The sequence below is a fragment of the Eptatretus burgeri genome, chromosome 8 (genome assembly GCF_056783735.1).
Source record: "Eptatretus burgeri isolate ZD-2024b chromosome 8, Ebu_testis_v1, whole genome shotgun sequence".
NCBI classification, from domain to species: Eukaryota; Metazoa; Chordata; class Myxini; order Myxiniformes; family Myxinidae; genus Eptatretus; species Eptatretus burgeri.
In genome coordinates, this window is record NC_140968.1 from 98,368,653 (window position 1) to 98,395,906 (window position 27,254).

General features: G+C 48.6%; 1 protein-coding gene across 5 annotated transcripts in view; it reads left to right on the forward strand.

Moving 5' to 3' along the window:
* LOC147022357 (zinc finger TRAF-type-containing protein 1-like) overlaps positions 1–27,254 on the forward strand; it is a 36,276-nt gene that overhangs the window by 1,559 nt on the left and 7,463 nt on the right. For 2 of the 5 annotated variants that reach the window (XM_085893175.1, XM_085893176.1), the window contains exons 2-3: positions 4,302–4,496; positions 25,703–25,941. In XM_085893175.1, the coding sequence (XP_085749301.1) occupies positions 4,380–4,496; positions 25,703–25,941 (356 nt within the window). In that variant the 5' untranslated portion in view covers positions 4,302–4,379. Of the gene's footprint in view, positions 1–4,292; positions 4,497–25,702; positions 25,942–27,254 lie in introns of those variants that run through there. The other 3 variants (XM_085893177.1, XM_085893179.1, XM_085893174.1) reach the window with 2 other exon arrangements.

Consider the following 27,254-nt stretch of genomic DNA (forward strand, 5'->3'; position numbering starts at 1 on the left):
ACAGGTGTGGAAGCAGTTTCTTCAGCGGGATAGAAAGATACTCAAGCGGGTTCAGCGATGCACTACGACAATGGTAAGAGGTCGAGCACGGTTCTCATGAGGACCTCTTGTTGAACCTACACCTCTTCTCACTAGATTACAGACAAACTAGAGGAGATTTGTTCATTCTCTGCCGGATCCTGCACGGGGAACGACAAGTCTCGTTTGAAGAACCGCCTTGTTTCAGCCAGGGTGACCGTCTTCCTGGTCGTTCCTGGAAACTGACCAAGCCTGCGGCCCGCTGCAGGAGGAGAGCCTGCGGCCCGCTGCAGGAGGAGAGCCTGCGGCCCGCTGCAGGAGGAGAGCCTGCGGCCCGCTGCAGGAGGAGAGCCTGCGGCCCGCTGCAGGAGGAGAGCCTGCGGCCCGCTGCAGGAGGAGAGCAGTCTTCTCTACTCATCGAGTGGTTAACGTGGTTAACTCTATGAAGAAGCTGTTCAATCACCATCTGTCGATGCATTTAAAAAGAGTTGAGACAAGCTGCTGTTTCAACAATGACAGGACCACACAGGGCACTGCTCTCCTCTCCTACCTTCCCACCTCACCTCACCTGACCTGAGATTGAAGGAGGATTGTTAGGATGCTCTCCCTGCCTTAAGGTCGAGGTTGTCATAGCAGAAACAGTTGATGGGTTTCCATTTGAGTTTGAGAGGTACCGAGCCACATTGGGGATAGAGGGGTACGTGTTTGTAGACAAGTAGGCGGGAAGCAATTCGCAGTTTAATAAGTATGGATGGGTGATTGTGTTCGTGGGTCGTGTTTGTGATGTCTGCGAGAGGTTGTCGTCAAAAGGTGAATATGCTGTCATTGTTCATTACTCACCCGTGCCTGTCGCATTGCCTGCATTGTTCCTTTCCTAATAACTAAATAAAAAACTCCATCAACTAATAGGTTCAATTAAGGTGCTGATAGTGAGTGATGGTGTAGTACGGGCATGATGGGCCAAAACGGCCTCCTGTGGCGGTTCTTTGTATCATCCTCTGCTTGTAATCAAGTATCCTTCGATTTACGATCGCTCGGTTTACGTCTTTTTTACGATGACAAAACTGACTTTTCAAGTGCTCACATTTTTCATTCCAACGTAAATTCCAATATTGCACTGTACACTGGATACATACAGTAGGGCGCCATGGAGGAAATTTCAAACAGTGCTCCATTCCTTTCGTGAGCCACGTCAGCCGTGCGTATGACGTACACCGTCACCGGCCTTACGTATGACGTCACAGCCATGCGCACATGCGTATGACTCATCTCTCGCAGCTTGAAGCTCCAGTCCACCTTTGTTCGCCATCGTGCGCCTCTCGTTGCGAAGTGCTCCGTAATTTGAAATCTGCCGTAATCTCACTCATCCCTGAAGATGTCGAGCAAGAGACCATCGTCAAGCTCAGCCGTTACTCCAGCGAAACGTTCTCGCCAGGCTATAACGCTGGACATGAAGATGTCCATTATAAAACGTAATGAGAAGGGTGAGAAACTCACCCTCATTGCCCGTTCCTTAGGTCTCGCGGCATCCACTGTTGGCACCATCGCCAAGAATGCCGACAGTATAAGGAAGACGGCACAGACAGCAACTCCTGGATGTTCATTCCGTATTACAAAAGGAAGAGACAGTTCGATGGAACGTATGGAGAGCCTGCTGTACCTTTGGATAGAGGATCAAAACCAGCGGAATGTTCCCCTGTCCTCGTCGCTGATTCAAGAGAAGGCCAAGTCCCTATGGGAAGATTTGAAGCAACGTGAGGGCGGTGAAGGATCATCCAAAGGTGCTGCTGATACGTTCAAGGCCAGCTACGGCTGGTTTGAACGTTTCAAGAAACGTGCTAACTTGCATAACATCAAGCTGATGGGGGACGAAGTTAGTGCAGATCACGTGGCGGCAGAAAACTTCCCGGAGCAGTTGAAGATGATAATCGAGGAAGGTGGCTACTCCAGCAAGCAAGTCTTCAACTTGGATGAGACCGACCTCTTCTGGAAGAAGATGCCGTCACGCACCTTCATCTCGAGGGATGAGAAGACTGCCCCAGGCTTTAAGGCAGCCAGAGATCACCTAACCCTTCTTCTTGGAGGCAATGCAGCAGGGGACTTCAAGCTCAAACCTCTCTTGGTTTACCATTCCCAGAATCCGAGGGCTCTAAAGGGCTGCATCAAGCCTAATCTTCCCGTGGTATGGCGGTCAAACTCGAAAGCTTGGATGACTGGAGTCCTCTTCCTGGACTACATGGGAGTGTATGTCTCCTCCACCATCAAGGAATATTGTGCAAACCATAAGTTGGACAACAAGGCCTTGATCGTCATCGATAATGCCCCTGGTCATCCACACAACATCGAGGACGTAGCTGACAACATCAAGGTGGCGTTTTTGCCACCCAACACCACTTCTTTGCTGCAACCAATGGACCAGGGCATCATTGCGACGTTCAAGGCTTACTACCTTCGGCGCATTATGAAACATATTATCACAAAGTCAAATGGCAACGACAGACCAACCATCCAGAAAATTTGGAAGCATTATAACATCAAGCATGCCATCGACAATATCAGTGCGTCATGGGATGAAATATCGCAGTCCACGATGAACTGCGTGTGGACGAGGTTATGGCCGCAATGCGTGAACGACTTTCGTGGGTTACCCAACGTCCCCCACATCCAGAAGGAGATTGTCAGATTGGCAAAGAAAGCAGGATTCGATGAAGTGGATCAGGATGATGTGGTGGAATTGCTGTCATCTCAAGCTGAGGAGCTTACGAACGAAGACCTGCTGGAGCTTGATAAGGAAAGGGCTGCTGAGGAAGAAAAAGCCAGGAACACATCATCATCATCACCACCACCACCACCACCACCAAAACGGATGACTCAGAGGAGGCTTTCTGAGGCATTCAGCCATGTAAAACAAGTTATCGCCTTCTTCCAGGACACTGACCCGAATATGGCGAGAAGCATCAAATGTTCCCGAATGATGGAAAATGCCATACGCTGTTATAAGGATCTGTATCGGCAAAAGAAAAATAAAACTGTCCATACATCTCTTGACACGTTCAAGTGTCGACCTTCAGCCACCCAAGGAAGGTCAACCTCCCAAGATACATCCACTTCAGATCCCTCACCAGTTGTTGAAGATCACTTGCCATCTCCCTCTGAAGATCGCTTGCCATCTCCCTCTGAAGATCGCTTGCCATCTCCCTCTGAAGATCGCTTGCCATCTCCCTCTGAAGATGTACGTCTTGTTTTGAAATTAATTCAAAATGTAAAATTTGCATCTATGTTGAGGTAAATGTTCACGATTGAGTTATGTAATTGTGTTTCAACCCAATTTACTTGTGCTCTTGCCCATGACTATGTTTTCTGTATCAGAGAAACTTCTCCCCTCCCCCCCCCCTCCCCGAGTGTGATATGTCGCACCCTCTGCTGCCCTCGTCGGCGCGACGCGGCGTTCCCCCCCTCGACAGCCCTCGCCAGAGCGACCCGGCTTCCCCCCCCGTCACCCCACCCTCGTACCCCCGAGGAGCTCAGCGCCCACACCCTCGTGCCCCCGAGGAGCTCGGCGCCCACACCCTCGTGCCCCCGAGGAGCTCGGCACCCACACCCTCGTGCCCCCGAGGAGCTCGGCGCCCACACCCTCGTGCCCCCGAGGAGCTCGGCGCCCACACCCTCGTGCCCCCGAGGAGCTCGGCGCCCACACCCTCGTGCCCCCGAGGAGCTCGGCGCCCACACCCTCGTGCCCCCGAGGAGCTCGGCGCCCACACCCTCGTGCCCCCGAGGAGCTCGGCGCCCACACCCTCGTGCCCCCGAGGAGCTCGGCGCCCACACCCTCGTGCCCCCGAGGAGCTCGGCACCCACATCCTCGTGCCCCCGAGGAGCTCGGCACCCACATCCTCGTGCCCCCGAGGAGCTTGGCACTCACACCCATTCTCATCATGCATTCTCCATCAATGCTCTTTCTCATGTCTGGGGCCTTACTACGTTTGTTTGTGGTCTGTTTTGTTGAGAAGTGATGATTTGTTGATGCATACTTTGGCTGGCATGTTCTTGTTGTTAAACGTGTTCTGTTTTATTGATACCACTGCTTGTGTTTTTTAAGCACTATTTTGTTCACCTGTTCATTTATTTCCCTTATTTTGCAAAACTGCCATTCAGGTGGGGCAATTAATATACGATATTGTTTTAACAGCCAAATTTTTAGAGCGATTATTGTAATTAGTGTTTATTATTAGTGAAAAACGGTACATCCACATCATCACTAAGTGGTGCCTCTTACAATGGATGAGGCGGTGGGGAGACGAGAAGGCTACGATGAGGCAGTGCTGCCTGCTCCAGCAGTTATCGAGCCTGATGAACAACCCTTGATGAAACGTTCACGTCCATCAGGAGCCGACAGTGACCTCATGAGTCTGGTGGACCGGCTCAGTTCGGTTCTCTGCTGCACTGTATGTCTGGATCTTCCAAAGGAGGCCGTTTTTCAGGTGCTAACGATGTGCTTATCATCACCACATTTGTCCACCTCATTTGGTTTCCTAATCCTCCCATTTTTTTGCATTTCTTCTACTCTGTCTTCCACTATCCCATGCAGTGTTGTCTCTCACTCTTCTGGAATGTTTATCATGATGAGTGTGCTTCCAAATGGACCAACCATTTTGTTACTTGCACCAGAAACAGATTCATTAACTCTCCCCCGAGTTCTTGCCATCTGCCTTCTCTCTCCTCTTCATACATCGCATTGTTGTATCGATGTTTTCCCACTGCCCTGCTGTAAATGTGTTATCTTTTATCTTCTGTTACTTTACTCTTCATGATTCTGGAGGGTTATATCCCCAAAATTTTTTTTTAATGTTCACGTGGAAGACAAAATTAAAAGGGTGAAAAGGTAGTTCGCACCAGGAGGCGATGTCACAGACAGGTGAAAGGATATGGTGATGAGCAGAAGCTTGGGATGGTCCGCTTAGAAGTGATTTACAAGATGGGTGCACACATATCAGGGTAGGGCTGAAGAGCAGCCAAGTTGGATTGAGTTGGTTGTGGTTGTGAAACTGGGTGAGAGGATGCAGATGACCCTGTCCATGCATGGTGATAGAGCATCAAGCCCTGTCTAAACCTCTCAGTTGGTGACATTGATATTTCATTCACAGTGGAGAGCAACGCTCCACTCGTATAAATGCTGAGGAGTTAAAGGGTAATAAGGAAAGGCGGCGTCCTGTTGAGATTTCCTGATCTGCGCATGGCTTTGGAGGCCAGGTTGGAAGACTTTTCTGTCTCTAAGGGTTTGTGGCTAAATGAATGAAGAGGCTTAAGGCAGAAGGAGTTGAGATAGGTTGGCCTTGGCCTTTTCTTCTTTCCTGTTCAATGAATGCACTTGATGTAGTCATTGTGGTACCTAACATCTGGTATTGGTTTAGACATAACATTGCAGGGTTGCTGAGCAGAATTGTCTTTTTCTGCATCTTCCTTTCTTGGTATCAAATCATCTCCAATTGGTGACTTGGTTATGAGTTAAAGTCAAACTAAGATTCATCATCAAACAAAACGTACAAGCCAAGGTGGCAGTTTGTGAAGGTCGTGGGCCAACATCTTTTTGGCTCTGATAATCATGAGCTAAAAAAATCACATGATTAGCACCCCCCCCTCCCTCAACCCCCTCCCACCCTCCCCCACCCAGTGATCCGTCAAAGTCTTTTGCTGCAGGTGCTGGAGTATTTGAGCATAGAAAAGAAGCTCCGTGGAGCAGGCAGTTGTAAGTTAAATAAATAAGTAAGGTGTGGAGTTTGATATTTCACGACGAACTGCAACATGTCGAACAAAGATCTCAAAAATTAATATCCCATATGGTATGGGTCTGTGAAAGTTGGTTCTCAATCATGGAAAAGCAGATGTGATACTTTGTCGTTTGTAAACTTTGCACAGCAGTTTAGGATCGCTCACATTGTGTTTGTGGGTTGCAAAGATACTGCCAGGGTGTTGTAAGTGATAGACATTCTTCATCATCATTGATGTACCAGACTCGTTATAGATCTCTTGGCAAAGGTTTGACTGGTTGCTGTGACCACCAAATATTCTTCATTTTTCTGGTTTGCCATCGCCTTCCCAGCAGTCAGTCAGGGCAGGAATTTGTAATTTGTTTAGGATGCCGGCGATAACTCACTCACTCTTCGTAAAAGATGAACGCCCACCGCTACCATTTTCGCAGATGGGTCCACTAGCTTAAAGTCCTTCTGATGGACAGCACTCGCATTGATGCCTTGCCCTGCATGTGAAATACAAGGTTGATGGGTTATAGCTGGCAACGAGATTCTAACCAAGGCTAGACCAGTGCGTATACTGTATACCTGCAAGCTACCCTGCCATCCCTTTTAATGGACTTTCATATTATAACCATTACTTATTACTCATAAGCAAAGTGTTGCCGGGCAACATCAGGTCCCTTATCCCAGCCCTTGCCCTGTCTCCTCCCACCACACCCTTTCCCCACCCTTTGCTCACTGCACCTCCCACCAGACTCCCACTCCACCCCTTCTCCTCCCTCCTCCCACCCCATATCCTCCCTCCTCTCACCTCATCTCCTGTCTCCTCCCACCACACCCTTTCCCTGTCCTTTGCTCACTGCACCTCCCTTCCACCAGACTCCCACTCCACCCCTTCCCCTCCCTCCTCCCACCCCTTCTCCTCCCTCCTCTCACCCCATCTGCTGTCTCCTCCCACCACACCCTTTTGCTGCCCTTTGCTCACTGCACCTCCCTTCCACCAGACTCCCACTCCAACCCTTCCCTCCCTCCTCCCACCACACCCTTTCCCCACCCTTTGCTCACTGCACCTCCCTTCCACCAGACTCTCACTCCACCCCTTCCCCTCCCTCCTCCCACCCCTTCTCCTCCCTCCTCTCACCCCATCTGCTGTCTCCTCCCACCACACCCTTTTGCTGCCCTTTGCTCACTGCACCTCCCTTCCACCAGACTCCCACTCCAACCCTTCCCCTCCCTCCTCCCACCACACCCTTTCCCCACCCTTTGCTCACTGCACCTCCCTTCCACCAGACTCTCACTCCACCCCTTCCCCTCCCTCCTCCCACCACACCCTTTCGCTGCCCTTTGCTCACTGCACCTCCCTTCCACCAGACTCCCACTCCAACCATTCCCCTCCCTCCTCCCACCACACCCTTTCCCCGCCCTTTGCTCACTGCACCTCCCTTCCACCAGACTCTCACTCCACCCCTTCCCCTCTTTCCTCCCACCCCATTTCCTCCCTCCTCTCACACCATCTCCTGTCTCCTCCCACCACACCCTTTCCATTCCCTCCTCCCACCACACCCTTTCCATTCCCTCCTCCCATCCCTTCCCCTCCCTTTGCTCACTACACCTCCCTTCCACCAGACTCCCACTCCACCCCTTCCCCTCCCTCCTCCCACCCCACCTCTTCCCCTCCCTCCTCCCATCCCTTCCCCTCCTTTTGCTCACTGCACCTGCCTTCCACCAGACTCCCACTCCACCCCTTCCCCTCCATCCTCCCACTCCACCCCTTCCCCTCCCTCCTCCAACCCCACCCCTTCCCCTCCCTCCTCCCACCCCTCCCCTCCATCCTTCCACTCCACCCCTTCCCCTCCCTCCACCCACCACACCCTTTCCATTCCCTCCTCCCATCCCTTCCCCTCCCTTTGCTCACTACACCTCCCTTCCACCAGACTCCCACTCCACCCCTTCCCTCCTTCCTCCCACCACACCCTTTCCCCTCCCTCCTCCCATCCCTTCCCCTCCTTTTGCTCACTGCACCTCCCTTTCACCAGACTCTCACTCCACCCCTTCCCTCCCTCCTCCCACCCCTTCCCTCCCTCCTCCCACCCCTTCCCTCCATCCTTCCACTCCACCCTTCCCTCCCTCCTCCCACCCCACCTCTTCCCCTCCCTCCTCCCATCCCTTCCCCTCCTTTTGCTCACTGCACCTGCCTTCCACCAGACTCCCACTCCACCCCTTCCCCTCCATCCTCCCACTCCACCCCTTCCCCTCCCTCCTCCCACCCCACCCCTTCCCCTCCCTCCTCCCACCCCACCCCTTCCCCTCCATCCTCCCACTCCACCCCTTCCCCTCCCTCCTCCCACCCCACCCCTTCCCCTCCCTCCTCCCATCCCTTTTGCTCACTGCACCTCCCTTCCACCAGACTCCCACCCCATCTCCTTCGCCTCCCTCCTCCCACCCCACCCCACCTCTTCCCTCCCTCCTCCCACCCCACCCCTTCCCCTCCCTCCTCCCACCCCACCCCTTCCCTCCCTCCTCCCACCCCACCCCTTCCCCTCCATCCTCCCACTCCACCCCTTCCCTCCCTCCTCCCACCCCACCCCTTCCCCTCCCTCCTCCCATCCCTTTTGCTCACTGCACCTCCCTTCCACCAGACTCCCACCCCATCTCCTTCCCCTCCCTCCTCCCACCCCACCTCCTTCCCCTCCCTCCTCCCACCCCACCCCACCTCTTCCCTCCCTCCTCCCACCCCACCCCTTCCCCTCCCTCCTCCCACCCCACCCCTTCCCCTCCATCCTCCCACCCTACCCCATCTCCTTCCCCACCCTCCTCCCACCCCATCTCTTCCCCTCCCTCCTCCCACCCCATCTCCTGCCGACTCTCACCCCACCCCTTCCCCCACCCCTTCCCCCTCCCTCCGGACTCCCATCACACCTCCTCCAAACCCCCCGCCTCCCTTCAGTCCCACCCCTTCCTCGTGAAAGGTGGTGTCTCGTGTGTTTATAAGTTATGAATTTTGAGAAAATGACTGTTTAACGCCCCTAGTAAGGTGTATCATGGTTTAAAAAAACAAAACGGTGATCCATTTCAATTTTTGTCGCAATTGACCTTGGAAGCTCAGAATAGTTGACAGCCAAGCAGCTTTTAGAGCACTCGCCAAGTGGCTTAAGTACTCGAGCAAGCAATCCAACAAAATGGTTGATAAGGAACGATTGGCTTGGTCGGCCATGAGCGATGGAAACAGCGAAGATCAGGCACTCGATGAGTGCTTTATCATAATTATTTTCATTACACTTAATGAAATTGCACTTTAGGCACATTCCTAAATCTTTTATTCACTCAGTATTTAGGTCATTTCCAATGACCTAATAATATTGGTGAGAGAAAGGGTAATATGGGTCCGTCCGTCCGTCCGTTCACAATGAAGTTGAAGCGGGAGATCTGGTCATTCGTGATCCTGATAGAGGTCGATGAGACGTACACGATGGTATCACTTTCAATGTCACCGAAGGTCAAGGTCACGAGGCTTTTGAAGTTGCGAAAATGACGTTTTCAAATTCTATCTCCTCTGCCATTTCTCAAGCGATCTTGAATTTGATTGTAGCATATGAATGTATGGGACAATATCTAAATTTTGGTCGGGCCGGATTTTCGATATTCGCTTTCGTTTTCGTGTCACGTGACTTCAAAGTTGGCAAAAAAGGCGAAAATGACGATTTTCAAAATCTATCTATCTCCTACATTTCTCAAGCAATCTTGAATTTGATTGTGGCATATGAATCTATGGGACAATATCTAAATTTGGTCGGGCCGGATTTTCGATATCCGCTTTCGTTTTCGTGTCACGTGACTTCAAAGTTGGCAAAAAATGCGAAAATGACGATTTTCAAAATCTATCTCCTCCTACATTTCTTAAGCAATCTTGAATTTGATTGTGGCATATGAATCTATGCGACAAAATCTAAATTTGGTCAGGACGGATTTTCGAATTTCGCTTTCGCGTCACGTGACTTCAAAGTTTGCAAAAACTGCCCTACCTTCAGGAGGCTATATATTTTCTCGCAGAAATGACCGTCACTCCCGCACGGGTGTATTTTATTAATTCTCCAAACAGTAGGAAAAAAAGTTTCATGCTTTGACAATTTGTAAATATGGAGGATAGATCACACAGCCTTGCTTGCTGAAAGAAAATACATAAATACGGTTAGTTGTAAGAATCGGAAATTTCTTTAAATTTTCAGGTTTCACTTCAGATTTTGACAGTTATTTAGTCCACCAGCTCAGATCCTGAAAACTGAAGACAGATTTCGATTATATACTTTAATTAGTCCGTGAGAGGTCATCGTGGGAAATCACCAACGTGTTTTGAGTGGGCCAAAACAAAATCGTGGATTAACACCCCTGTGAGGTGAATGCGGGCTGACCAAGGGTAAGCCTGTTTTTCGTTCTACTTTAATCAGCTTCACCTGTTAATAATCTTCTAAAGGGTTGTTTAACTTTACCCAAATACCCAGTTTTCATTCATGCACTCCCTTGGAGTTCCCCGAGTGTGCATGCAAAGTTTTGGGCCACCAGCTTTCATTGTTTTCAATTTATGGAGGACACACACACATTTATTATTATAGATTACCCATTAATCTAGAAGGAGTTTGTGAGGCTTAAGGGCGGTCGCTGGTATTAGTGAAAGTTTTTTCAAAGTTTGGTACAAAACTGAAAATCGAATAGTCCACGTCTGTTCGTGTTGAAATCGAATATCTGGGATTTCCATGTTTTATTTCGTGCCATTTCTCTGATGGATGGTTACCACTTGTGAGGTCTGTTACTGTGTTTCCAATCTGTGATATTGTTCGATAAATGGCTGCTTTGCATCTCCTGGCCTAAGTCCAAGCTCAATTGAAGGAAAGCTACATTGAAGATGTTTTGGCGTGCTGGAGTGCACTGCTCATTTGGAAACTCATCCACCAAGCTGTAATGCATCACTCGCTTGAAGACTCAAATTATACAATTTGGAATGTTTATTATTGCATCAGCATGCCCCAAATTCTATTATATATATATATATATATATATATATATATATATATATATATATATATATATATATATATATATATATATATATATATATATATATATTTTTTTTTTTCATGATAGCTTGATACCTGACAAGTGATGACCTCATGATAAATTGTGAAACCTTGATATACATTTCCATGATAACTCACTATATATATACCCTGATACCTCACTACATGATAGCTCGCTATTCCCTGATACCTTACTACAGTACATGAAAACTCAATATATGATAACTTGCTATACCCTGATACGTCACTGTATGATAACTCGCTATTCCCCGATACCTCACGACATGATAACTTGCTACACCCTGATACCTCACTGAAAGATAACTCGCTCTACCCTTATACCTTGCTGCATGATACATGGGGAAACACTGCTCTTTCAAACGATAAATTGCAAATATAGCTTGGGTTCTATTTTCTGTTTTCGAAGAACCTGCCAGTGGGAAATATAATTTTCAGACTCAAAATATTGTTGCGGATTCGCGCCCGCCGGCGTGCGGGCGGCCACGTAACTCGAATCGCGGCACGTCGCCCACCGGACGGACAATCCCGTCGTGACCCTCTCGGACTAACGCCGGGAACTAGTCATGGGTGGGCCTTTCGGCCTCACCACGATCGTGCCAATCGCCCCCCCGCGTGGGATAGGGTTGCTCGCCAAATTCGACCTACCTAAGTACCCACACGGAGGGTAGACCGGGCGATCGCACCTCGCCGCAGGTCGACTTCGGACACGGGCCACTTCAAGCGACCCGTTCCGTACTATCGGGATAACCGAGCGGTGTTATCGTCAACCTCGACGGTTCGATTAATTATTGGGCGTATTTAGCCCACGACCAACCCTTTACGTGAAACAAGATGGAGATTCAATAGAAGAAAAGACGAAGCGAAACGGGAAAAACAGTTCAACATAAAGCACATTTATTCGCGGCAAACGGAAAGCACACATATACAATTACACCAAAAGCAAATGTAAAAGTAACACGACAATTCTGCACAAAAAGCAAATGCAACAATGCAGATCTACTACCGACTACCGAGCACACGGCAACACTTATACAGTTTTACTTCACAGACGGCACCGACAACACATATACTCCAAGTAAAAGAAAAAGGAAGGGGCCACCCTCAACGATGAGGGGGGCAGACGGGCCTGGGGCCGAGACCGCGTCGAGCCTACCCGTCTGGTGATGAGCCGCAAAATGGCCGCGGCGCCCCGACTCCGCGGGCCTCGCTGGCACTGCCTGGAATGGGGTGGGAACGGGGCCCCCTTCTCACACTATCTCAGCGCGGGGGGAAACAGGAGGGGGTTGTTGATGCTCGGGGGAATGAGGATATCTCGCTGGCTTGGGTCCCGCGACGAGCGACTCCACCGCAACCTCGGTCGCGTTACCGGCCTCCCCTCTCCGCAGCTCCCCGACTCTGACACGAGCGCCCTCTCGACTGCCTTCGCCGCCGCCACAACTCTCCAACTCTCCCACTCTCCACTCTCCACTCTTCTCAACTCCGTCCAACTGCTAACTCTTCCCAACTGCCTCCAACTGCCCCGATTCGCTCCGCGCTCGGTGCTTTATTGTCCGACAGGAGAAATCATATGCAGATTTTTGGATCAGGAATCGCTCGGGGGCGGAGCCACGCTCCCCATTGGACAGAGGAAAAGTGGGCGTGAATGATTCTTGATCCGCGAATCTGCATATAGCGATTATACTCCGACGCACCTGGAGGCGGGGCCAAATCGCCCCACGCTCGCTGATAGGACGGAACAGAAGTGGGCGTGAATCGTTCTTGATCCGATTTCTCAGAAAGGCTGGTGTTTTTGCACCCGCTGCTCGGTGCGCGCCCTGTACGAGTCCAGGATCGGTGCCCACAAGCGGCGCGGGAATGGCGGTGATGCGATGGTTAGGAGAGCGAGATGTGACGGCAAGGGTCGTGGCTGTTGTGAAGCGGCGTTGCGGTTGGTGGTTGTTGTGTGATGGCTGTTGAGACGTGGTTGGTGGTGGTTGTGGTGGTAGTAATGGCGGCTGGTCCAAAATAAAGATAGTAAAAGAAAAACGGCTATCGAAAAGGGTCGCAGCCCGAATGAATGACATTTATTCCCTCTAAACAACGGGTTTGGGCCTAACTACACATATACTTACAGAGTTATCTCACCTACGGGACCTGAATGGTGGTTTGCGAATTTCGTCAACCACAACAATATATTGCCCTTACCATTATCAGTCCTTGCATTATGCTGAGCTTGCAGCTACGATAATTCCTGTTCCCAAAATACGTACGAGTCCTCAACCAAAGAGAATGCAAATGTACTGTTGCGTTGCGGTCTGTCTTTAAAAATATTGATATTTAAATGTATTGGCACGTTGTCTTAATTTTGATCAAATACCTTTATTTTGTCTGTGAATAATTTGAAAGGTCTATTTATCAATGAGACATATTTGAAAGCGAGACATATATATTTAATCACCAAACCTAGACATTTGTTGCTGAAGATGTATAATACTTACCCTCGCTCAAGGAGAGGGTATTGCATTTGTTTCTGTTTGTTTGTTTGTTTGTTTGTCTGTTTGTTACTTGGTGAAAGTATGTTGGTCTGTCGTATCTGTTTGTTACACAATTTTTGTCCACAGTTTGAAGCAATCGTTCTGAAATTTTTTGTTTATGTCGGTGACTGCTCAAGGACAGCAAAGCACATTTTTGATCAGGATCCGCATCCGGATCCTAGAATTTTTAAAGTGATTCTTCACCATCGGGAGATGGGGCCAAAACAATATATTGTTACGAATTTGGAAGCCTTGTGCACACAGACAGACAGCAGTCCCCTTTGGCTCAGTTATATTGGTGTGTGATTCTAGTTTGGGTCCCGTCCCTAGTCTAGTGGGAATTAGATGTTCATGCGCTGCAGAGTTGTTTTGATAGTTAGGATTTTTATAACAACAACAACAATACCAACGACATCTGCCTTTGCTTCCTTCCACCATCCTCCACCGGCACCATTGCACACGTGCGTGCCAGCACGTACGTGGGCGGAGTTCACAAGGACCTGACGTCTCCTGCCCAATCCGGGGGATGCGAGCGAGGCTGCCGGCGGTCGACCAATCGGCGTAGCCCACGCAGGACCATATTCCTCTCCTTGTTTGAGGGGCGGTTGGCCGCGATGGCCGTCACGCCCCCCCCCCCCGGTCCAATTAGCAGACTTGGCGCCCCTTTCGGCCAATGGGCAACGAGCGGATCAGAGCCAGGGCGGTCCTTTGCAAGAAGGCGGGGCCGTGACACGCGGTCCGCCCAATGAGAGCAGGTGACGCATGAGCGGACCGCGCCCGAGAAGGGGACGAAAGCAAGGAGAACAAACAATTGCGCCCTGTCTGCTCAAGCGCGTAGTCTGGTCTGGTCTGCTCGACGCTGGTGCTGGTCTGATCGACGCTGGCACTGGTCTGCTCGACGCTGGCACTGGTCTGGTTCTCGGATCCCATCTCTCGACGCTGGTCTGGCCTCATCTCGACACTGGCGCTGGTCTGCGTCGGGCTGCCCTGATCCGTCTTCTGGCGACTGGAGCTCCGGGAAGTTGTGGACGTCCATCCACGCGCTCGCGGCCAGGTAGCCAGCCACGTTCTCGTCCTGACTTCCCTCCGAGCTGAAGGAATAATATTGTTGCGGATTCGCGCCCGCCGGCGTGCGGGCGGCCACGTAACTCGAATCGCGGCACGTCGCCCACCGGAAGGACAATCCCGTCGTGACCCTCTCGGACTAACGCCGGGAACTAGTCACGGGTGGGCCTTTCGGCCTCACCACGATCGTGCCAATCGGCCCCCCGCGTGGGATAGGGTTGTTCGCCAAATTCGACCTACCTAAGTACCCACACGGAGGGTAGACCGGGCGATCGCACCTCGCCGCAGGTCGACTTCGGACACGGGCCACTTTAAGCGACCCGTTCCGTACTATCGGGATAACCGAGCGGTGTTATCGTCAACCTCGACGGTTCCGATTAATTATCGGGCGTATTTAGCCCACGACCAACCCTTTACGTGATGTAAGATGGAGATTCAATTAGAGAAAAGACGAAGCGAAACGGGAAAAACAGTTCAACATAAAGCACATTTATTCCGCGGCAAACGAAAAGCACACATATACAATTACCACAATTATGCACCAAAAGCAAATGTAACAAAAGAAGAAACAACAATTACGCACCAAAAGCAATTGCAACAAAAGAAACACAATGCAGATCTACGACCGACTACGCGAGCACACGGCAACACTTACACAGTTTTACTTCACAGACGGCGCCGACAACACATATACTCCAAAGCAAAAGAAAAAAGGGGCCACCCTCAACGATAAGGGGGCAGACGGGCCTGGGGCCGAGACCGCGTCGAGCCTACCCGTCTGGTGATGAGCCGCAAAATGGCGGCGGCGCCCCGACTCCGCGGGCCTCGCTGGCACTTGCTGGAATGGGGTGGGAACGGGGCCCCCTTCTCACACTATCTCAGCGCGGGGGGAAACAGGAGGGGGTTGTTGATGCTCGGGGGGGAAGAGGATATCTGGCTGGCTTGGGTCCCGCGACGAGCGACTCCACCGCGACCTCGACCGCGTTACCGGCCTCCCCTCTCCGCAGCTCCCCGACTCTGACACGAGCGCAGACCTCCACAAAGCTTCTTGGCTTCTCCAGCCTCTCCGGACCCCGACAGACACTCTCTCAACTGATTTCGCCGCCGCCACAACTCTCCAACTCTTTCCTCTTCTCAACTCTTCAACTCTTTCCTCTTCTCAACTCTCTCCAACTGCTCTTCTTCACTCTTCCTCACTCTCTTTCACTCTTCTCAACTCCCTCCAACTGCTCAATTCGCTCGGTGCTTTATAGTCCGACAGGAGAAATCATATGCAGATTTTTGGATCAGCAATGGCTCGGGGGCGCAGCCACGCTTGCCCATTGGACGAAGGAAAAGTGGGCGTGAATCATTCTTGATCCGCGAATCTGCATATAGCGATTATACTCCGACGCGCCTGGAGGCGGGGCCAAATCACCCCACGCTCGCTGATAGGACGGAACAGAAGTGGGCGTGAATCATTCTTGATCCGATTTCTCGGAAAGGCTGGTGTTTTTGCACCCGCTGCTCGGTGCGCGCCCTGTACGAGTCCAGTATCGGTGCCCACAAGCGGCGCGGGAATGGCGGTGATGCGATGGTTGCGAGGGCGAGTTGTGACGGTAAAGGTCGTGGCTGTTGGCGTTGCTGTTGTTGTGAAGCGGCGTTGCGGTTGGTGGTTGGTGTGTGAAAGCGGTTGTGGAGAAGGTGGATGTTGTGAAGGCGGTTCTGGAGAAGGTGGCTGTGGTTGGCGAGATGCGTTTGATGGTGGTTGTGGTGGTAGTAATGGCGGTTGGTCCAAAATAAAGATAGTAAAAGAAAAACGGCTATCTAAAAGGGTCGCAGCCCGAATGAATGACATTTATTCCCTCTAAACAACGGGTTTGGGCCTAACTACACATATACTTAGAGATATCTCACCTACGGGACCTGAATGGTGGTTTGCGAATTTCGTCAACCACAACAATATAGACCCTTGAGGTCCATCTCTTTTCTTTGGGTGTGTGTCTGTGTGCGGGCCTGTCTTGTTTAAGTAGCAACTGGTTTAGTGCTTTTGCTGTACATTATTTGCGTCCTTTATAGTCGGTTTAACTCTGTCCTTTATGTGTTCCTTCTCCACCTATTGTAAATAAATACCCCTATTTGTTGAATGCTTCAGCTCGTCCCCGTCCTTTCCTTCATTGGTTTAGCACGGTGCGTGTTGGGTGATTAAAAAGGCCATTGTTACTGTTGTTGTGCATTTCGATCGACGGGACCTCGGTAACCATCCGCTCGGGTTACGCACGGGTTGAGCACGGAAACGGCTCCTCCCGTTCCAGCTCAGTCGAAGGTGTGAATTCCTCGGTAGCTCGCCACGTGGGCCTCTAGGTATTTTGAAGTTTGGCAAATAACCCTGTACCACGTGGTTGAATTATTGATGATTCACGGTCCTGTAAGGGACCCGTATGTTCGGAGTTATCTGGAGGTAACGATCTGAATTCTGGGTGTTCAGTGGAGTCGACTCTACTGATCCATCTTGCGGTCGTGCTAGCAGCCGATACCCAGCCCACAACAAATTGGTGTTCAGGAGTGCGATTCGGCCCCTCGACCTCCGTAGAGAAATTCACAGGATTCGGATCAGGGGTACGGAGCAACCCCCCCCCCCCGTTCCCTCAAATTACGAGCGAGTGAAATTTTATTCCCAACACGCAAAATGGCAAACCAAGACGGGCTGAAGCAGTGGGCAGTAGTGCAGGTTTAGACGAACCCATGGTCCAGGACACCACCCCCATGCAGGAAGATGTGCCCCCGCTACCAAAGTCAGAGTCCGTAAGGGGCGCAGGGGCGGTGTATGACACCCCCCCCCCGTCAAACTTCCCTCCCGATCCTTGGCGGATCCGCGCCCAACCGAGGCGAATCGGCTTCGTCAGGGTCGTTTGACATTAACCGGTTGGGGGAAATGTTGATGGAAATGAAGGAAAAAATGGACGCGAATGCGCGCCGTATGCAAAACATGGGAAGCAAAATGGATGAAAATGCGTGCCGAATGGATGCGAATACGCAAACAGTGCAAAATATGGAAAGCCGCATGGATGCGAACACGCAGGCACTGAGGGGCGATATGCAGTCATGGGGAGAGGAAATGCGGGCGATGGATTGGAAAATGGCGGCACCACGTGGCGGAGCGACCAAACCGACCAGAGGGAGTGCAAATTGTGTCCGGCCCACGATGGAGACGGGTAAGGTCGGGATGACGAGAGATGCCACCACAATTGATGGGGAGACATGTAGGAGGAGACACGAGGGGACCACGGAGAAATTAACAGAGACAAAAGGGATGGTGGAAAAATTAGTACAGACACGAGAGGAGTCAGGAATAAAGAGGGAGATGCAGGAAGCAAAAAAGGGGAACGAATTAAATAAAGTAAAAGACGAGCACACACACACACACACACACACACACACACACAGAGTGAGGAGGGGACAATGGGGTCGAGCTGGTGGAATATTTCGTGACCCTGTGCGAGCAGCAGGATAGCCTCCTTAAGGAACAGAGGGAGAAGATACGCTCTCTCGAAGCAGATCGCGACGAGGTGAGTCCGGTCGGGCCGAACGAGGTTGAACGGATGAGTGCTGTGATCGGGTACACGCGGAGCTTGTGGGGTATGGAAACCCCGGGATTTCTTGTGGTAACGCGAATCCCCAGCGTGATTGTCCAGGTGTGTGTGGTAAAGAGTATGAGTAGTGCGGGTGTGTTGAAACATGCATATGGTGAGTAACATGGCGTGCGTGAGCGCATGCATGGAAATGGTACGCGGACCGACTCGGATGGGAGACGGGTGTGGCGAGCCTTCTGCGCCGTATAAAGTTATTGTGGCAAGCGCGCCGGTTTCACGGGACGTCGCGTACGGGGCCCGTTTCGCATTTAGCGAGCGGCCCTCGCGCGCGCGTCTTCGTGTGGGGAAGCTGGCGTGGAAACGCTCAGTATGGGATTCAACAAGGCCTCGTGTATGGTTTAAAGGTAGTCGAGTGTTGGGTGAATTTTGAACATGCGGGTTCCGACGTGGGCGCGTGCGGGGAATCACTTGCTTCATGCCGCATGTTCTGTTCGCGAAATGCGCAGAGTGGGTTTCCGGGACGATACGCTCGTGCTGGCCTGCACGGGAAACCGCGCAGGTTCGGTGCGCGGGTGACGTCATCGGCACGGACCTCGCGGCGCGGCGCGAGTTACAGGCGAACAGCGCAGGTTGGCTCGCATGGGGAATCCCTCAGAAGCGAGCGCTGATTGCGATGCTCAGTGCGACGACAAGGCTGCACGTATCGCTCGATGGAAGGGACGAACGGGCAAGCTGTCCACTGCCGCCTTGGCGGTGCAAGAAAGAAAGAAAAAAACCCTCCAGGTACAAAGCCCGGTGTTTGGGCAAAGGAAGCACGAGTTAGCGGGATGGGTTTAGCTTAGTTAGACCGGCCTCATGGGGGCATGGGCCATCCTCCATGGGGCCCATGGACTAGTTAGTGGGAATGTTAGGTCAGATTTAGAATGGAAAATGGATTTTTGGAGACATGGACGGACATGGAATGTGAAGTGGGGCCAGAGTTTAGCAACGTAGATTAAATGGAACGTGCATTAATTTAAGGGACGACAAGGGACCACGAGATAGTTAGGGGAATTTACTTAGGAGAATGGCAGTCTTGGAGTGTATGAGTGAGTTTAAGAAAAAAAAAAAGTGGATGATTAATGAGTATGCGTCAGCGGGCCCAAGTGAGTGAGTGGAGTGCATGTGGAATGCATGGTGTGAATGGCTGAGTGGGGGAGGAGTGAAACCCACCCAAGTGACCCTGGGGTCAGTGTAATGTTAGTTCGTGGGTTAGTCAAATTTACCAAAAGGAGGTCGTTCTGTTGTTGGTGGTGTATGAAGACACGAAACCCATTTGGAGGGGCGCAGGAGTCCATGGACCGACTGGGAGCGTGGCTGTTGAAAGGTGAGTATTGAGTCGAGGGCACCCTGGGCACCGGACAGTCGGCCAGAGTAGGCCAAGGGTCCAAGGGACCGGGATAGTATTGTAGCCACAGGCGACCCTTGGAAAGGGACCGGAAGTGCCAAAATGCCACGTGGGCATCGGAGGGGGGCAATGCCAGGAAGGGCAACCCCCCGCATTCATAGGGAGCAGGTAGGCTCGGAGACAGCCTCAGGGCCCGGGGGTGCCATAGTTTGAGATTTGGCAGAGAGGAAATCCCTGCCATGTGAGCCACGCTGCCCAGCCACGAAATTGTGCAAGGGCACGAGTGAAAATTTGAGAGCTCGGCACAAATTTATAATGGACACCAACACAGGCGATGGGAATCATGGTTTCTCGAACCAATAGTTTAAAGAGACAGGCGTTTTGAAAAGCCCCGGGGTAGTTTAAAGTTAATAAATATTAGGATAGTTATGAAATGTACCCCTTTGCACCATCCATCCCTTCGCTCTCCTTAGGCCGCTGGACCCACCTTGGGAAAGATTGCTGAATTATGAGGAGGCCATTCTGAGTCTTTGTTGGGCCTCGAGGCAGGACGCTAGCCTCTTCCTTATTCCCCTTCAAAAAGGATTTTAGGGGTTGGGAGTAGGTTAGGTTGACGGGATAGGTTAGCCGGACAAAGACGATAAAGGGGTTTAGGGAGACGAAATTATGAGAAAAAAATTAATAAAATAAAAAGGGGTCTAAATTTGTTTTGTGGTAGCTCGCCACGTAGGCCTCTAGGTATTTTGAAGTTTGGCAAATAACCCTGTACTATGGTTGAATTATTGATGATTCACGGTCCTGTAAGGGACCCGTAGCTTCGGAGTTATCTGGGGGTAACGATCTGAATTCCGGGTGTTTGGTGGAGTCGACTCTACTGCTCCATCTAGCGGTCGTGCTTGCAGCCGATACCTGGCCCACAACAATATAGCATGATATCTCAAAACGTGGACTAGTTGTGACAAAACTAGGTGGATAAGTTGGTTAGGTAACAAGAACAAGCCAATTCGATTTTTGGTTCAGGTGCGCATGCAGATCGGGCCTGTCAGTGGGATGCACAATGTAAACTGTTCAGGCTGGGGGAGGAATGCGCTTTCATGAGCGTCGTTCCGTTTCACCAAGTGTCACTCTATGAGTGATTTTTCCTTTGTCTATTTGTCCACTCAGAATGTGAGTATGTGTATTAATTACTTGAAACCCCTTGGTACCCATAAGACCTTTTAGAACCCTAAAACCCTCTTTATCCCCAAGACCTAAAAGGTCCCCTCAGACCCAATAGGCCCCATTACACCCTTTAGAACCCTTAGACCTCTGAGACCCTTTCGATCCTCTTAGCCCCTTTGGAAGCCCCAAGACCATTGGACTCCTTTCTACCCTTTAGAGTTTAGACCCTTTGAGACCTTTTAATACATTGTAGTCCCTTTTTTTAAATTTTAAGACCCTTTCGACACCTTCAACCTTTAAAGACCCTTTGACTGTTTCAACCATTTTACCCATTTAGACCATTAGGCCTTTCAACCTTTAGACCTTTCACAGACCATTTGACCTTTACAACTTTTCAGACATTTCACCTTTACGCATTTACAACGAGACCATTTAGAACTTTCCTTTGCAATCAACGAACTTTCATTTTGTACATTCTTCAATTTATTTTCCACACAAAAAAAGTCCTGGCAAGAGTCTGCAATCTCTGATTGCTCTTTCTAGTCAAAAGGCTTGTCACTTGTCTTACTCTCCAGTAAATATCTTCCTTTGTCTTTATGCATTATTTTATGGTCATTAGGTTGTAACTGTCAAGTTTCAGCATAAACTACAGATCTGTTATTCTGTCCTTTTGCCTGCAAGTCATTCTCAGAATTTCTTAAGAGCTTGTGTCTGGGTTTGCACTCAAATCTCCAGCAAAGGTATTGCATATACTCGTATACCTGTACAAATGTACATTGAAATGTATCAGATGTACAGGTAGTGGACAAAAAAAATGGAAGCACCTCTGCAAATGAGGGATACCAAGTAAATATTGAAAGCAATGGCTTCCACACAGGTGTAGTCCATGTGTTAATGAAGTAAATAACATCCCAGCATGGTTATGGTCATCTAGCTATAATTGTGTGTGACCGCTGTTTCTCGACAACCACTGGTCCGATCTAATTGAAGCTTGCCAGGTATATTGCTGTGGCCCTGTGGTTGTGCCTTTTCAAGGTTTGATATTAATCGGACAAGTGCTTCCCAAGTTATGGCCATTTATTTACCAAACCAATGACAGTACACGGTGCTATGACGGTGCGAGTCCAGTGGTGCAAAGGGCATAGGCAATGGACAACTGAGCAGAGGCGAAATGTGATATGGTCAGATGAATCATCCTTTACCATGTTTTCGACAAACGGACAGTGCATATGTGGCATCAATCGAAAGAACTACACAACCCTGAGTGCTTCGTTCCAACAGTGAAGGGTTCTAGTGGTTCTGTAATGTTGTGGGGTGCATTTTCCTGGCATAGTTTGGATGCAGTCATTCCCTTAGAAGGGAAGGTCAATGCCAATCACTACTTAATGGTACTGAGTGATCATCTTCACTCCATGTTGCAGCATTTCTTTCCTACCAGGAGAGGTGTTTTCCAGGATGGCAATGCCCTCATCCACAGAGCACGTGTGGTCGCCCAATGGTTTGATGAGCATGACACTGATGTTATCCTATGTCATGGCTTTCTCAATCACCAGATCTGAACCCAATCAAGCATTTATGAAATATTCTGTAATGATGCCTGAGACAGTGTTTTCCACCTTCATCAAACAGGTCTGAGTTCATTGACTTTCTTGTGGAAGAATGGTGCTGTATCCCTCCTGCAGAATTCCAAATGTTGGTGGACTCTATGCCACAGCACATACAGGCCATACTGGCCACCTGTGGTTGCCCAACGGCCTATTTAGTGACTTTGCATTGCTGTTTCCATTTTGTTGTCACTACCTGTAGCTACTGTAATGACTTCAACCTTTTGAGTTTTAACCTTGCTCTGGAGATGTAGGGCTACCTCTTAATTGGTCATTGCACAGAAAGGTTGTGGATTGACTTGAGACGAGGTCTTGGAATTGGGTTGTTTTTTGTCTTTATTGGAGCGAGGTTCGTGGAAGAGTGAAGTTGACATTGTATTTGACTTTGACCAGATGGACGTCGCATTTGTCTCTTATCGGCCATGACAGCCAATGCATGCTCTGACGCAGTGAGATGTTTGTCTCTCACATTGTTGTTTGTAATTGTCTCTTACAATGTTCATAGTGTTATCTGTAGTGCCATGCTGAAGAGAGAGTTGGTGTCTCTTGCACCATGGCAGACAGATTTTGGTCTCTCCATTGACATCTTGGATTGGGGGGGGGGATCGCACAATGGGGGGAAATGGTCAACAGATCTTCGCCCTGTCTTGCTGATGTATAGATTGTTGTGGAGGGTGCACTTCATACAGTATATGTGATGTTTGTTGAAGATTATCGGTAATTCTTAGAGAACGTTTTGGTTCTGTTATTGAGGTTTGCGACTTCATGAAAGTTACAAAATGTACTTGAGCATTTAACAATTTGTGATGGGCGGTGGGATGGTTGTATTTTTTTTATCACAATGGTGCAATATCAATAATCCCAGCATTCTCAAATGTTGCAACTCCTAAATCCGGCGCAACTTCAAAAAATTGATTATAACTAAAATATATATATATATATATATATATATATATATATATATATATATATATATATATATATATATATATATATATATATATATATATATATATATATATATATATATATATATATATATATATATATATATATATATATATATATATATATCTTCTTCTTCTTTCGGCTGCTCCCGTTAAGGGTCGCCACAGCGGATCATCCGTATGATCCCCATAGTGATTTGGCACATGTTTTACGCCGGATGCCCTTCCTGACACAACCCTGGTCGCCTCTTACGACACAGGGATATGGTACACCTATTTTAACCGGGGTATACACCGGCCCAGTACACTGGTACTCATTTCGCCGACCTCGGAAGGATGACAGGCTGAGTCAACCCCCTGGTGTATTAATTCAGTGGCCCAATGGGGCTTGAACTCAGGACCTTTTGGATCCCAAGCCGCTGCCCTAACCACTGCGCCAACACACCAGGCTTATATATATATATATATATATATATATATATATATATATATATATATATATATATATATATATATATATATATATATATATATATATATATATATATATATATATATATATATATATATATATATATATATATATATATATATATATATATGTGTGTATATATATGTATATATATATATATATATATATATATATATGTATATATATATATATGTATGTATATATGTCCCTGTTTTCAAAAATCAGGCAATTGCTCTCCCAGAATCCAGGAATGTGCACGTTTCTTCGACTCTGTGCACTGTTGTACATACTGTATGGCACTTCCTTGGCTCACGCCACTACATCGCCATTGTTTGCTCTCCTGTACAGCACTCAGTTGGAATTTTTGGGGATTGTGTCCCAAGTCTTTCCATTGCTTTTTAGGTCATTTCTACTGAGATGACCAAATAAAGCCGGACCAAATGTCCGTACGTCCGTCCGTCAACAATTTTTCTTTCCGATCTTGATGAAACTTTAGTATGTGCGTAGAGGTCGATGAGTGTTGCACAACGATACAACTTTTGTCCTGGTTCAAGGTCAGGGCAAGGTCACGAGGTCACGTAAGTTATAAAAATCGCCATTTTAAAAACCTATCTAGTCTGCCATTCTGCAAGATATTCGGCAACTGTTTATTGATTATGATAGTAAAAAATATTATCCTGTATCTAACTGGACAGATTTTTGAATTTCCCTCCTGTTTGGCCGCCATGTAACCTGGAAGATGGTCAAAAACACCTCCCGGTACAAAGAAAACTTTTTACTTCCGATGTTGATGAAATTTGGTATGTGGGTAGAGGTCGATGAGTGATACCCAACGACATATTTTTTCCCGGATTCGAGGTCAGGGTCGAGGTCACGAAAGTTGTGAAAATCGCCATTTTCAAAACTTATCTAGTCTGTCATTTTAGGAGATATCTGGCAACGGTTCATCGATTATGATAGTAAAAAACATTATAGAGATGATCGTCACCCCCACATGGGGTAATTTTATTTGGTACTGTATTGCTTGCTCTTATAATGATGTCCAACAAGCGTTCAAGGTACAGTGACGAGTGCATTCTCGCCTGTTCTGTTCCCTTTCATTGGGTGAATCTGGTATTGTTGATGCCGTAATGGGCAATAGTGTTTCATTGAATCCAAGATCGAGTTTCTTTTCTTCATTGTCCCGATCTGTCTGTCGATCGCCAGATCGATTCTGTAGTTATATCGTATATCTCACAAGTGAGCTTGTCGTCTTTTGAGTTGTTAATAAATGGTTCTGGTCGACTATATATAATATGTGTAGGCTTGCCGTCAAATTTGGTTTCAACCTGACATCCCCGTTCCTTCATTGATAACAATCAACATCCCAACTTTCTTTTGTTTTTGGCAGCCTTTAATTTAGTGAGAAAGCTTGTCCTGAACTTACTTGTTTGGCTCATTTCATCTTCCTGCCATTCGAAATTCAGACGAACTAAACATTGGCAAAAATATAACAACAGAACAGATTCAATTTTTGCTGTGCAGGCTGATCCATAAAGAAGTGGGAAATCTCTATTTAAGTGTGACATTATTACAATGGCCAATTTGATTGTTTCTAAGAGACTTTTCGCAAAAAATTCGGAGGTACTTCAGGGTTCATGTAATTGTTTTTACGAAACAAATGGAAATATCATTTGTTTTTGTTCTTTCACCAGTGCTTGAACAGCCAGTGGTACACTGTTCAGGTGTATGTAATCCGCTGGCTGATGTTTTTTTTAATGGAGAACGCCAAGTAATCTTCGCATTAAGTAATACTGCAGTCTCTATGTGAACATTCAATGGAATGCATCCAACAAACTAAACATTTAATGTGCTCGTCACATGTAATCGAACATTAAAATTGTATCATTTGCAAATCGTCACCACCAGTTTCCGAACATTTCCTTATCCAGAATTACTTTTCACAGCAGACGAATGAATGTTATCGGGCACAATCATCTTTATTTTGGTAACGCAAGTTTTGTTCTGACGTTGAAAATGTTTTGGCCTGGATTTTCTTTCAAAGTTTGAACATTCTTTTGAAAAATCCCAGGCATGCTCTTCTTGTATTTATTTATCGTACGTCTGTGCTTTTCATCCAGTGTTCCAATGGTCACCTGATGTGTGCCGGATGCTTCGTCCATCTGCTGGCCGATGCTCGCCTCAAGGAGGACCAAGCAACGTGCCCGAACTGCCGCTGCGAGATAAGTCGTAGCCTGTGTTTTCGAAGCCTGGCCGTTGAGAAGGCCGTCAGCGAGCTACCCACTACCTGTGGTTACTGTCAGCAGAACTTCCCCCGTGCCTGCCTGTCGTTGCATCAGCACGAACACTGCCACAATCGGTAGCTTGGGAGCGTGAACACTGACACTTACGGTGGAAAATTGATCGGTCATTGTCACATATTTACACACCTACGTATCGGATTTCAATTGTCCGGTTAAACTTGTGTTTCTGCAACAGCAGAATCTCAAACAGCCTTTTCATCCTGCCAGAAAGATGATCTCTTTTGGTTTTTTTTTTTTTTTTTTTTTTTTTTTTACTTGTAAACCTACATTTTGAGAAGTGAGGAATTGAATGGTACCACTTACAAAATGCTAAACATGGCCAGAGGTGTCCTAGAGACAGAGGTGTTTGTGTAAATAGCCTTTCCATGCACTGACCTCTGTGTCGCACAGTGTGTGCTAATGATCATCACACCAACATTAAAAGCTTTGTCGCACATTATGGTGATGACGATGTGAAGACACACTGTCGCCCTTGGCAGTAATGGAGAGTTTCGACAATAGGATATGCCTGGTGTTGGCTTAACGGTTAGGGCGGCTGGCTTGGGATCCTAAGGTCCTGAGTTCAATTCCTGCTCGGCCGTTGAATTAATACCAGGTGCAGTTTACTCAGCCTGTCATCCTTCCGAGGTGAGCAAGGTGAGTACCAGCTTGCTGGGATGATTGAGCCATTCAAGTATCCTATGCTGGAGCGGCGACCCGTCCAGGGTTGTGCCCAATAGCCCAGGAGACTGCTTCGGCAGCACCGACGGCTCTGTACAGAATATGGTCCCAATGGATCGATGGATGGACAGTCGGGTGAAATGGGACACCTACAGTAGATAGCTGTTTAGCAAAAAAATGTGAAAAACATTGCGGAAGACACTGGACTATCTCTCTTTCCTTTGTGTGAATGTCATCTGTTCCTCATCTTCCCAACCTCCTTTGCTTTTTCTGCTCTACTCTCCCTTTTCATCCCCTTCTTGCTTCCCCCTTCCCATGTTGGTGTTTTTAAAGCATTGTTATTTTTAATTCATAGTTTACTTGTACATTTAAAAATAAAAGAAATGAATCAGGAAAAAAAAGGACAGTCGACAGCTGCAGACAAACATGATAGTCACGAAGCCTGGTGTTGGCTTAATGGTTAAGGTGGCTGGCTTAAGATCTTAGGGTCTTGAGTTTGAGCCCCTGAAATAACACCAGGTGGGTTGACTCAGCCTGTCATCCTTCTGAGGTCAGAAAACTGAGTACCATCTCACTGGTAACAGGAATAGGGGTACTGCATCAGCGGCACATCAACGCCCCCAGAAAATTATGCAGCAACAGGCTACATACGAAACAAATAAAGGATAGTCAAGAAAGGGCAGAAACAAGCCATACATCCGACATGCTC